We start from the raw sequence: 12,836 nt of genomic DNA, 5'->3' as shown, positions 1-12,836 counted from the left end.
TCCTGATTTCATGACAAATGTACCCCTCACTCGAGTGCAATCTTGTGTTTTTATTTTCCTGTAGTTAAATCTGCCTCACTCTCACTTAATCAGGCATGTTGATTAAGTCTCTAATTTGTGGCAGTGGAGAGGAGGAGTAGATGGAGGTGGGGGGTGGGGGGGGGGGGGTTATTGTACATAATATCAGTCAGTCATTGCGGAGGATTACAGTGTCTTCAGAGAACATTACTGTTTTACATTACTTCATTAGGCTCCCTTTGATAACCTTTCATTTCACATTATTAGTTTTCATTTAATCCCGGCCCCGCGTCTAAGCTGCTGTCTGCAGCGTTCGGCATGACGGCCTGTGGAGAGACAACTCCTCGACAAGTGTAGGTCTGCGTAATTAAGCGATAAGCCACGAGAGGCCGAGCTTTGCAGCGATTTCAGAACAGCTGCTGCGAGATGCGCCCGTTAAGCACGACTTGTTAGCCGTTTTCCAAAAAATCGGAGAGGATCTGCCTCCAGGAAATCTTAAACTTTAACAAGGTTGTATGAAAATGCAAATCAATAGAGACCGAAATTCAAATTTTCATTGTTTAAAGTTATACTTCTTCTATTTTGAAGAAATCAAACATCGCTTTAGATTGAGCACCATGCTGATCATATCAGAAATGTCTATAATTACTTATCTGTGCAGGGTTTTCCCTGGTTGGTGGTGGAGTCTGCCGTCCTCATGCTGGATTGTAATTGCCTGCCGACACGCGAGGAGATTGGAAACGATGCATGCATGTAATCCAGCGCCACTGTTTGTGATTCTATCACAGCCGCCTCACACTTTACTGTTCGCTCTCCTCTAGACACATCAGAGCTGTATCAAGTACTGCAAACCCAAACCCAACATTTCCTACTGCTGTTCATTCAGTGAAATCACATCACTGGCAAAATAAACTGGTTTTTTTTTTTTTATTATTATTATTATTATTATTTTATGAAGGATTAATGCAGTAACGGTAGCTGTTAATGAGCTCATCCAACAAAAACGTGTCTACAAAGCAGGATATTGTCACTTGGCATTTTTTTGGTATCTGTCTTAAATATTGGAGGGAGATACGGAACAAGAAGAACCAGCCACAGTTAAGGAGTTTGTCGGTGACGGGCAGCTTATGGCGAAAGAAGGCCAATTATTGACTGAATCGTTGAATTAATCAGCGCGAGTTTGTTGGCTGCACTGTAAACAGACAAAGCACGTGCAGCTGATCAAGGAGAGTTTATAGTTTTCGGTAGTATTTAAGTGCTGATACCATCAGTGTCCACAGGTGGCGCCAAATCACCCACGACCTAAATCTTGAAAATGTTAACTTTAACTAAAGTTTGATTTAATTGTGACATATCATTAGGTTATAACATTCAATGTAAATCTTTTTGGCTGGATTCCTCCGGTGTCGTTTTACAGCTATGTCAGTTGTGTCAGAGGGTGTTTCAGAAGTGGCTCCTCAGTCTGCTCAAATACAATCTTTGTTAAGCCACACAGAGCAAATCTGCGAGACGGGAAGTAAGGAACAGGAACAGTACATTCCTATAACAACATTTACCTCCACAGTCTGTGAAACAGGAGAAGAAATGCAGTCTCCTCCTGCTAACAGGCACTCTATGTGAAATACAGATACAAAAAAAAGGGAGGATGAAACTGAAACACAGCCAGCTTGTATTAGTTTTGTCTTATCAGGTACAGCACCACAAACCAGGAAATAAAAACAATAAACACAATCAAGCAGACAATGAAGACGCATTTAACTACCTAAGCTCACTTATCCGCGCTAGAAGCCCGAAAGTCAAGGAAAATTTACTCAACAAAATCAGACAGACAAAATGCTTCCCTTCTAAAACAGTCTCAGTGGGGTGTGAAGCCACACGGATGACAGGACAAAACCGCGCTGCAGACACAACGTCGCCCATCCAGGCGTTACAAAATCAGAATTTCTATCTTCCACTTTGCAGATCAGAGGTTGAAAACATTCTGTCAGTACAACTCAGAATTAGTCCTCACTTGAAAAAAAAAACCAAACAAAAAAAACAACTGTAAAAAACAAGAAAACAGGTCTGGCTGCTGTCAAGTCAAGTCAGTTTATTTATAGAGCACATTAAAAAAAACAACAACAAAAAATTAAAGACTTCGCACAGAGGTTGGATTGTGAAATCATTTAACGACGCCATCATATAAAAGCACGAAGTTATGACGCGACACTTGTTCCAGCCGTTGTGCTTCGGTTATGTTGCTCCTTCCTACTGCAGCTCCCTTCGAACACAACAGTGTCACTGCTTCACTTTTATTTCATCATTAACATCCCCAAAACAAAATCTATCCAAAGCCTGTAACGCAAGATTTTTATCGTGGGCTGGCTACGTGTTAACGTCCTTCCCTCCGCTCCCCACTGTGCAGCCTTAATTGCATCCTGCGGGGACTGACAAAGTTGGACACCAGATACCAAACATGAACTGTTCATAACTCTCCGTGCACATATTAATAAATCCGTTAAAGTCGTCTGACTGAAATTCAGGTTTTTCCGCGGGGTTAGACCGACATCACATCACGCACATCGGTTGAAAGCTGCAATTTCCTGGATACCCAATAAAGCTCTCCTATTATACATTAATGGTCCGGGGGCCTGTCATCTTTTTTGTGCATAGTTTGGCATAATTGAAACACCGGGCTTTTAAATTCCCATCAGTTGTCTGGGGAAGTGCTCGTTTCATGCCCGCCTCATTATGGGCTGCATCACAGACAATATAGCGAATATTAACGAACAACCCGCGCGACACGGAGTCAAAGTTCTGCTGCTGGAAATAGATGATTTGATTGTCGTAGGAAGTGTCTGTGTATAATGATGCAGGATTTAATTGCACTGTGTTGCCAGTCTCGCTTTCTCTCTCTCCTCTACCTTTTAAATTATAGGGCCCTTCAAACGTTCACGCTCTGCCTTAAAACAATAAGAAGCTGATGTGTTCCTGCTCTCAGTTAACGCTTCCACTGCGAAGTATTTAGTGTCACTTCTGTATAAATGGATTCCAGTTTACAGATAGTGGAAGAGGATACGAAGGCTCACGAACAATTTCGAGCACAATGCGTCGCTGGCCATCTGTTTTCCAAACTTTAAAAAGACTTTGCCAAAGGCTAGTAATACAGTCGATATTAATATTCATAATGAAGCTCTGTGGATTTGAACCAGATTAAAGTATACAGTTTGAATTGTTGTCCAAGCTCGAATGCATCTGGTTTGACAAGCTGCCTCTCCTGGCAAACGGCAGCTCTGTTTGCCGTTGATAATCCTATCAGATTCAGAATTGACTCATCATCTTGTCCCTGCAAATCTTCCTCCCCGTTGATCGATCATCCTAATCTGAGCAATCGTCCTTTTTCGGTGTTTTTTTTTGTTTTGTTTGTTTTTGTCTTGATTTCGCAGGGCTGAAGATCCGCGAGGTGACGATCAACGTGTCGCGTCAGCAGGTGGAGGACTTCCACGGCCCGGAGGACTACTGGTGTCTCTGCGTCGCCTGGAGCCACCTGGGAACCTCCAAGAGCCGCAAGGCCACCGTCCGGATCGCCTGTAAGAGACTCCGTGTCACTTTGATTCCACACTGACCTTAGTGTCTCTGAAAAGGTTACTCTCCTTCAAACCGGTGGCGTGATTTCTGTCAACAGCAATATTCTTCGTGTCCGTGCGTGTCTGCGTGAGGAGAGAAGGTCACACTTGAAACAATTTGACTTCTAATGTGCGTGATTTTTTTTTTTTTTTTTTTTTTTTTTTTTTTCCCTCTTCCCCCTCAGACCTGAGGAAGAATTTCGAGCAGGACCCCCAAGGCACCGAGGTTCCTCTGAACGGCATGATCGTGCTGCACTGCCGTCCCCCAGAGGGAGTGCCTGTGGCTGAGGTGAGGCGGGGTGGGTGGGGGGGAGGGGGGGCTTTCTCACACTTCAAACGAGTAACATTTCTTTCCCGCCCGCCGCCTTGGACGGGGAGCCGTCATCTGGTCCGACTCGCGCTCTGTTTTCACCACGCGTTGTTGTGTCGCTCTCCAGTCGCAGCGAATCAAAGACACATCGGAACCTCTCTTCGGTTTAGTGTCAGCCGGAGCGGTTTTTATTCGATGAGACGAAGACGCCATTTGTTTAGTTGCTCTGTTCGAGTTAGAGAAATCATTCATACACTGGGAGCATTATCTAACCAGCAACATGAGCTGCTCTGTTCTCTGTCGGCCATGTTGACGGATAAAAGGTTGTGTGGCTATGACTTATTTAGATGTCGCATTCATTTCACTCTCGCTATGACTCTCCCCTCTGCAGCTGTCTGTGTGTGTGTGTGTGTGTGTGCGCGCGCCTGTCATTGGCGTTTTAATTTTTACTCTGAATATGAAACGAGGCGCTCACGGACAGTCCCGTTGAGTGGTGTGTTTGCGCGGCGCTCTGATGTTGTGTGCCTTCATGTGGAGCCTCAGTAGGCGGACACGTCAGTATCAAAGCCATGTGTGCCCGAGCATCGGCAAGCTTTGCCTTTCCTTAAAGGCACAGAGCTGTGATCTGCGCGTAAACAAAAACGACAGCCCGACCAGGACGTTTCAAAGCGCAGGCGACCTGAACCCCAGCTACCACTCCAAAGCATTGATTGACAGGGCTTTAACTAATAAGTTACTAATGTTTCATGACGCTTCGTTTACGTCAGGAATGTTTGCTCACACGGCAAAAAAAAAAAAAATACAATCAATCGAGAATTTTCATCTATTAGTCGAATCTTTTTAATTACATTCAGCACAGTCAGAGTAACTGGGACAGCGTCTCATTTCTCAGCAGTTGGGCTCTTTTCCAGCACTTTGGATTTGATATGAAACAATGAGTATGAAGTTACAGATCAGACGGTAAACTTTTGAGTTTATTTCAGTGAGTTTGCGTCCATATTTGCAGACGTCATAATACAAGTGTGACGGGTCTTAGTTGAGGCTTAGTCCAAGATGGTACACGCACAGGAATTTACTTTTCATCAATGCTGAACGGCGACTTCAGGGAAGGCGCTGCCAAAGTATACAAAAGCGGTGCGCAGCCCCCAAAAAAAAAACGTCCCCAGGAAACAGGAAGTGGAAGCATAAGATAAAAATGAACTAATACAAACAATTCTTGGATGACAAATGAGACATACAAATATACACTGCAAATAGGAATTAACGTGCATTTTTAAAGTCTCGGCTTTACGAACACCCCTCGGGGGTTTCTGAAGCTTTATCCTCCTCAGTTTTTACTGCACGAGGACACTGAGCATTCTTAATATTACGCGAACAAACAGAACTACAAAATACAGCCACAAAATGACTTCAGTCAACACCTGTCTGTCACGCTGACTAAACATTAAAGGCGTCCCTAAAATGGGATTTACAGCAGGTCTATTGAACTATCTTTCCCAAACATTTTCTTCAGAGTCCGAAAACATTAGTTCTGTATTTTTCAATCAAATGTGGAGCTTTAGGACTCCTCGAAGCTCCAAAGCTCGCGTAGTGTAGGTAAAAATGTATTAGCGAGAGGGTGTGTGTGTGTGAATGCGCGCGTGATGAATGATTCAGCTCACTCAAATGGAGCATCGGTGTACCACTAGTCTCCCCGATGCATTGTGGTCATCAAATAGGCAACTGCTCATGCATTCATTAATGCGACTCTGGCTAACAAAGGGAATGGTAATGGTAAATAATGCAGCGACAGAATCCAGCTCCCTCTAGTATGACTTGCACCTCGGAAAAAAAAAGCTCACATCCAGAGTTGTGGCTCGGTACTTTTCCTCTTTTTGTGACTTTAGGCGCTGCTGAGAGGTTAAAGCCTTTTTTTTTTTTTTTTTTTTTTGTAACCAGCTCTGTGAAATTTGGCTCGGAGAGAAGCCGAAGCTCAGCCGCGGCTTGAGTTTTATGGAATTGAGGTCATGATGCACTGTGATCTGTTAAACTCTATTATTCTGAGGCATATTTATTTTGGTCATGTCATTTATGTGTGAGGCTTCCTCGATCCTGCAGTTTGCAATCCATCCTGATGGAAATTAATACTCATGATGTGGAAGAAATGCAGGTTTTTTGTTTTTTTTTTTGTGTGGGGGGGGTGAGGGGGGTGAGATCTGACAATAGAGTAAATGCTCTGTTGACGAGATGCAAATGAAATGAACTTTGCATGCTGTTTCAACGCGTAAACGCCCATGCAGCCGACTGTACAGCTTGAAATCCCCTTATGTCGCCGCTCTGTTCGTGTTCTCAGAAGCAACACTAACAGCGAGAGAGAGAGAGAGAGAAAGAAGAACTTTATCCGCATCTCGCTGTAACTAAGCCACCCGGGAGTTTACTGCATGGGCTGCTGTGTAGGATGTTAATGAAAAAAAAAAATCAGAGAATGCCATATTATCTGTCCCGGCAGTGATAGAGGCAGTAATCTGTGCGCACTGTAAGTCAGACCGCAGAAAAATGGATCATAGTAAAAACAGCTTAAGCCTGCTTCAGTTTATTGGTGACAACGGAGTCAACTACAGGGCTCCTCTTTTTATAGACACAGAAGTTTACAATAAACATTATCGTCACCTTAACCCTCCCCTCCTCCTTCCCCCCCATAAAATACCAAACAATAATCTTTAAAGAAAAATAACAAATGAATGAATGAATTCTGACCCACGCATAAAAAAAACAACAACCAAAAAAACCTCATTATTAGCATTAGCTTGTTAGCTCAACAACTGAATGTAGTCATGTTTTCTTGCAGTAATTGCAGATGTACACATGAAATAGAAACATTCCTATTAAAACATAACACATTAGTATCGTTAATATTGAAGTTCGTACATTATTGGCTTGGAATAGAGCAGAAAACATATGCACATATATACCCATCTGTGTTTTGACTCCCTTGCGCTGCATCTGTAACTACGTAGGTGACTCTCCGTCGAGGTTTGAATCACAACTGGACCCGTGAGCGAAGCCAGCGAGATCTTTTTACACAGCGTGGGATAGAGATAACAGTGAGTTTGCGGGAGTTGCCAATGACTCAGACGAAATTACATGAACGGAAAAGTGACATCTGCTGGGAATCGGTCAAATTTAGCAAGTTGGGTTACCGACGCATGAAAGCTTTTGTCGACAGCCAGCTGTCTTTTACTATGTGTGTGTGAATTACAAACAGCAGAAGTGGGTCTTACCTAATTGTGAATGTTTTGAAGGGATGGATGTTAAATCACAAAATTATTTCACTCTCTGTTGAAAAATGTTGAATAAATAGATATTAGTAACAGTAATTAGTAATTTGCAGGAGGCCGCTGTTCGCTTCCTGCTTCCAACCAGGGGTCGGGATAGTTTTTTTTTAAAACCACATTTACTGTTGCCATGACAACAAAAGTTGCATAACTTTAACGCAGAAAACTGTTATCGTTATGTTAAGATGAAGTTTTCAAACCAAATGCACATTTAAATGAAGTTTTTGATTTTCTCGGTTCTGAAACTGTGTGGCCTAATTTCTTCCTCAAATGTTTTAAATACCTGATTTCGGGGGAATCTGTCACAACCAGGAAATTGATTAGTTTATATCCAGCATGTAGGAAGCGTTCAGTCTGACTTCAGGAGAAAAGCTGTCAAACCTTTATCATGCAGCTTCCTCAACGTGATATCCCAGAAAGGTTTTCGCAAAACTAAAAGTTTAGTGATGGGGAGAAAAAAAAAAAAAGAAAAAAAAAAAAAGGTCTTCAGCAACTTTAGGAAAAAAATGTTTTACAATCATTAGCCCCAACATTACCCGCCCAAGTATTCCATACCAAGTGTAATTAATCATTAAGCCTCTCATCCAAAGTCATTTAAAGTCCTTAAAATGTAATTATTCAGTGATAAACATAACATTTCCAGAGACCGGTGTCGAGATAAACCAAGGACACGGTGAGGGTTTAGCTCCCGTCCCCCCCCCCCCACCCCCTCCACCCTCCTCCCCCTCCCCTAGCCTCCGGAATATGCTGCTGTCAGATTTCGAGGGCTCATTTGTTTAATGTGATTTCACTAAAGTCATTGTTGCATTGAGAAAAAGGCCATACATGACGGAGAGGGTGCAGGCGCGAGGGGAAGCGAAAGGAGGAAAAGGAGGACGCCTGTTAATGAAACTCAGCCTTAATTGAATCAGATGGAACAAAACCTACTGCGATGCTTTGTAATCGTCTCCGTGTCGCTTTCACTTCCCGTTTAGATGATTGTAAATGTAGGTCATTACATCTGCTTTCGGAATAATTGAGTGTGGACGCCTGGTGCAGGGAGGAATTGGAATGACTTCTGTTTTTGTTGATGTTAAGCTTTAAGATGACACCTTACTGCTGATAAACCCAGCGCCCGCCGGCTCTCTCATCCCGACATCTTCAAAACAGCTCGAAGCTTTAAGAAAAATGCTGATTGGTTCGCGGACCCCCTGTTGACCATTTGATGCTGCTTTCAATATATCATGAATTTGTTTTATTTTCCGGTCTCCGCTGGTTGTAAACGAACAGATCGACACAAAAGTTAGTGGGAAAACTTTCAGGTTTTCGCTTAACTTAGCTGGTCAACGTGTCGACCTTGACACGACCCCGACCGACCGCCCGTATAAGGCCTGGTCTTTCTGGTTAGGTGAGGTGGGGTTCAACACCGGTCGCTGCTATCTAAGTGGAACAAATTTTCCAATTAAGCAAATCTGTTTTTTCCCCGTCCTCCCTATAGGCACCGGCTTATCGGGCTCTTTTGAGTCTGTCCTGTCGCTGCCTTCTCATCTGCATATCCATCTCTCGATCGCTCCCCCCCCCCCCAAAAGGGGCGACTCTGGGATCGACGCAGAGCGCGTACCACAGGCCCAGATTATACACTTCCTGCAGCGAACATCAGGAAAAGAGCGCATGAGGGGTGGAACGAGACAGATTAATCAAAGCCAAAAAACATGAGAAAGATTATTTTTATTCACTTCAGTGTCAGAATCCCTGAAGATGAGGGCCCCCCCAAAAAAAGAATAAAATATATGTATATATGTACTTCTATATGATCACAGAGAGAAAAATGGGGACAATTATTTCTTCGGTTAAAATGAAAAGGAAAACAACTATTGTTTAAGATTCATCTTTCTACTTCTTTTTACTGTCTACTATTACTTACCCTTTTTTTTCTCAGAGCTCTAACTGTAACAGGAAGTCAAACACTTTCATAGTTTTCAAATCAGGGTATAATACGAGGAAAAGCTTTCCATGTTTTTTTTTTCAACAGATGTTTTGATTATTTTCTTAGTCATTGATACTAAATAGTCAAAAATAGTAGCTTATGACAAAGGCAGTTTAAATACACTTTTTTGTTTTGTTTTGGAGTTGCAGCTGCTGAAGTCTTTGTCCTTGTCTCTGAATACTCAGCACTCTCATGCAGCAATTTATTTTTGTAGCATATGCAACTTTAAAAAGCTTTATGATGTTGAATATAAGATAATAAAAAAAATTAAAAAAAAAACAAAAAAAAACGTAACATGTTAATCAAGAAGACATTTTCTGAGACACAGAGCTTCTTTAACAATTCAACAGTGTTGCAGAATGGGTGAGTGAATGATCCTCGGTGACGGGCAGGTCGATGCGGCAGTAATCGATACTTCAGCACTCAAACGCAGCTCGCATGGTGTCGATACCAGCTTAAAAAGGATTGATCAGAAAGTTCTTGTCTTTTTCAGTGTGGTTGTAAGATGCTGGCTCAAATAAACTGCATTAAGGGTACAAGTTTTTACCACTTTTGTTAAATAAGATAAGATAAAATTAGACTTTATTAATCGTGCAGTGGGGAAATTTAGTCGTCACAGCAGCTTTAGAATACAGGTAGGAAAGATAAGTACAGAGAAAGTAAAAACAAAAATTGCAAATACACATAAAATAAAAAATAGAAGAGAATAAAAAATGAAATAATAAATAAGTATAATATAAGTGTGGAAGGACATATTTTCATTTTTTTACTGTTTTTATATCACATAAATTACATTTTACTATATAATATATAATAATATGCAGTAAAGTAGTTTAAAATTCCTTTATTGTACTTCGTAATTATCTACATAAAAATAAGCGTTGTTTTTGTTTTTTTATTTGTTATCAGCCAACACTAATAATGCAGGTTTCCTTTTTTACTTTGTAGACTTTTTAGTGTGTAATTGAAATGTTTAATTCTAACAACCTCAGGCTACAGACAAGCTGATAATGTAACCTCAGTTATAAGAACTCAAAATGAGCCCTCTAATAAAACTCTACAGACTTTGACCACTTCTGTCCTCATCACACTTTGTCTAACCACACACTCACAGAGGCACAGCAGGCACGAGCCTGCCAAAAAAACCCTCCCATCCTTGAATCTGTGGAGTGGCTCTACAGTGTGCGCCAGCCCTTCTGAAGTTCGCTGACATAATAGTGAGCAAGTGGCTCTGTCTCTTTTGGCAAATGGCGGAGTAATGTTTTTAAAATTACCCATCTTTGTAGGCCTATGTGAAAGAAGGAGACGTGGGCTCTAAATCTGACCCTCTTTAACAGATATGCCGGGTATTATGATGCGATTAATCCATAATAGATAAGGTTTCTTTTGTCAGTGTCATAAAAAGAATGTGTTCCTGCTATCAATTACCTCCAGTCATTAATGGCCGGCTGCCCACTCAATTTGTTGTTCCACAGCATTTCCTGGCTTTATATTACCGTACATAGAAATGATCACAATGTGTTCCAGGCAGGGAGAAATACAGATTGTAAATTAAGTTAAATGAATGCTGGTGGACTGGTGGTTATTGAAAACTTGCCAAGATTGTGGATATTTCAAGCCCCAAGTACATGATGCGACGAAAACGTTGAGAGATTGTGGTTATAACAACCAAATATCTGACCTGATTTTTAACCGACCGCCATCCTCTTCGAGAAATTCCCTTTGTGCAGCGACACAACGCTCCAAGAATTCCTTGATACGCTCCCTGGAAGTCTCGATCTGTTCGCGCTTTATGCACCGTCTCTGATTCTCACCGGATCCTCTCCACAGTGCCAACGTGGCGACCCTTCAACCTGAACTTCATTTGAGGGAACAGAAAAAAGTCGTAGGGAGCCAAATCTGGTGAGTAAGGTTGGTGGGGAGCAGCGATGGTGTCGTTGCAGGTGAGAAACTTGCGGGTTTTCACCGCTTCGTTGTCATGTTGGAGAACCCAAGTGCCGCTGGGCCACAGTTCACGTTGTTTGCGCCGGATGTTTTCCCACCTCCAGAACATCACAGTAGAACTCTGTGTTGACAGTCTGACCCTGGGCGACCAACTCACGGTGCACAACCCCAAGGAAAAGCCACCCGGTTGCGTACCGGACCTGACACACCTTCTCTGATCTCGGACGGTTACGTGCTGCCTCACAAAACACCTGCCCACCTCGTTGCTTCCTCGCTAAAGGCTTTCAAAGCATTTCTCGAATCCACGTTGCCCATATCCTGAGTTTGACACACAATTTGATGTTTCTCTGCTCAAGTTTCAGGTCCATGGTGAAGTCGCTTATAGTCACAATAGTTATTGTTGATAACAGTCTCGGAACCTTTTGCTCACACCTCGAATATTAGAATATTTTGTTGTGAGATAGGCAGACAAATATGCTTTTAAGTTTTATTTATTAGCCGTGAGCTTGTCCCCTAGTGTCACAGTGGCGTGCGCTGCTGCTGATGGGGATCGTCGACGTAGTTTCAAGGCTTTGCAATGAGATACAATCAAGCAGCAGAGGAGGGTAATCTTAAGAGACCCCTTTAGAGGAAGTACAACAACGATCGGCGTCCTAGTCAACTATCTATAAATACATACTGTGCCTCCGTAGACGATGTGGCATTAAGGAAAAGCTGGTCAGCTTTATATGCTGCCAAGTCTAATAAATTATGTGTGACGCTGCTGAGTAAAACTATAAAAATGCAGTGCCCAGAGTTGGTTGAATGGATCGGTGTGACACCTTTGGCATCACAAGTGCTTTTTTTTACTGGCAAAGGTCAAACCTCTTCTGGCCTTCATTTTCAATAAACCTCCACTGTCCCGACTGTCCTGCGGTCTGTGTTTGGAGTCATAGAAAGTTATAAAAGTCTGATTGCTCACTCTCCTTATTGAAAAAAAGGTCATTTCAATTACTCTGATTTTGGATATTAAATCTTTTGTCATTTCACAGATATCTTTAGTATCGCCAAAGAACCTGCCATTCTGAAAAGCTTTTTATGTTCAGTTGCCGTTTTCTTTCAAATGACATGCATTTCACTGTATTGTGTTCCTGTTATTTTGTCCAGTGCCCTCAGCTCGCACACATAAAGGTCGTTAGTAACACAGATTTAATGCAAAGCAGTAATTTCACTCTCTTTGTGTCCCGGATGTGGAATACATGAGAAAATTCGTCCCTCCGTTGGTTTAAAAACAGATTAATATACAAATTCTGCAGACTAGACAGCAGTTGCACAGTTATCCGTTTTACTAGCTTGTGGAAGAAATTAAATTTGTTACTGGGAGGAAAAAAAAATGTTTTATGTAATACAATGTGGCCCATCTATAAGTATTTGCTTCAGGCAGTGCGTTTAGTTTCACTGTATTTCCTGAGGTGGCGCATTATCCACTAAATGTTGAAATATATTTAATTTACTCAACATAATGGTTAGATCTTGGTACCTGTCATGTTCAATTGCGACACTTCTCTATAAATATGCATCCCATCTAAATACGAGAACAAAGGGTTGGAGGTTAAGTTTCAATTCGCTGAGTTTCCCCACATTATATTATTCCATCAGGAGCAAGATAATGTGGGGAAATGCAGGGAAACAGTTTTAGT

The 12,836-nt window shown here is 42.0% G+C and overlaps 1 protein-coding gene across 1 annotated transcript in view; it reads left to right on the top strand.

Moving 5' to 3' along the window:
* Window positions 1–12,836, top strand: part of LOC138209503 (netrin receptor UNC5D-like) — a 167,763-nt gene that overhangs the window by 110,735 nt on the left and 44,192 nt on the right. The window contains 2 exon segments of the mRNA XM_069168133.1: window positions 3,444–3,587; window positions 3,809–3,912. Of these exon segments, the coding sequence (XP_069024234.1) occupies window positions 3,444–3,587; window positions 3,809–3,912 (248 nt within the window).

This window comes from Embiotoca jacksoni, unplaced genomic scaffold, assembly GCF_022577435.1.
Source record: "Embiotoca jacksoni isolate LCO1_2020_lvr unplaced genomic scaffold, fEmbJac1.0.p SCAF_10, whole genome shotgun sequence".
Taxonomy (NCBI): Eukaryota; Metazoa; Chordata; class Actinopteri; family Embiotocidae; genus Embiotoca; species Embiotoca jacksoni.
This window is presented reverse-complemented; position numbering and strand designations above follow the sequence as displayed.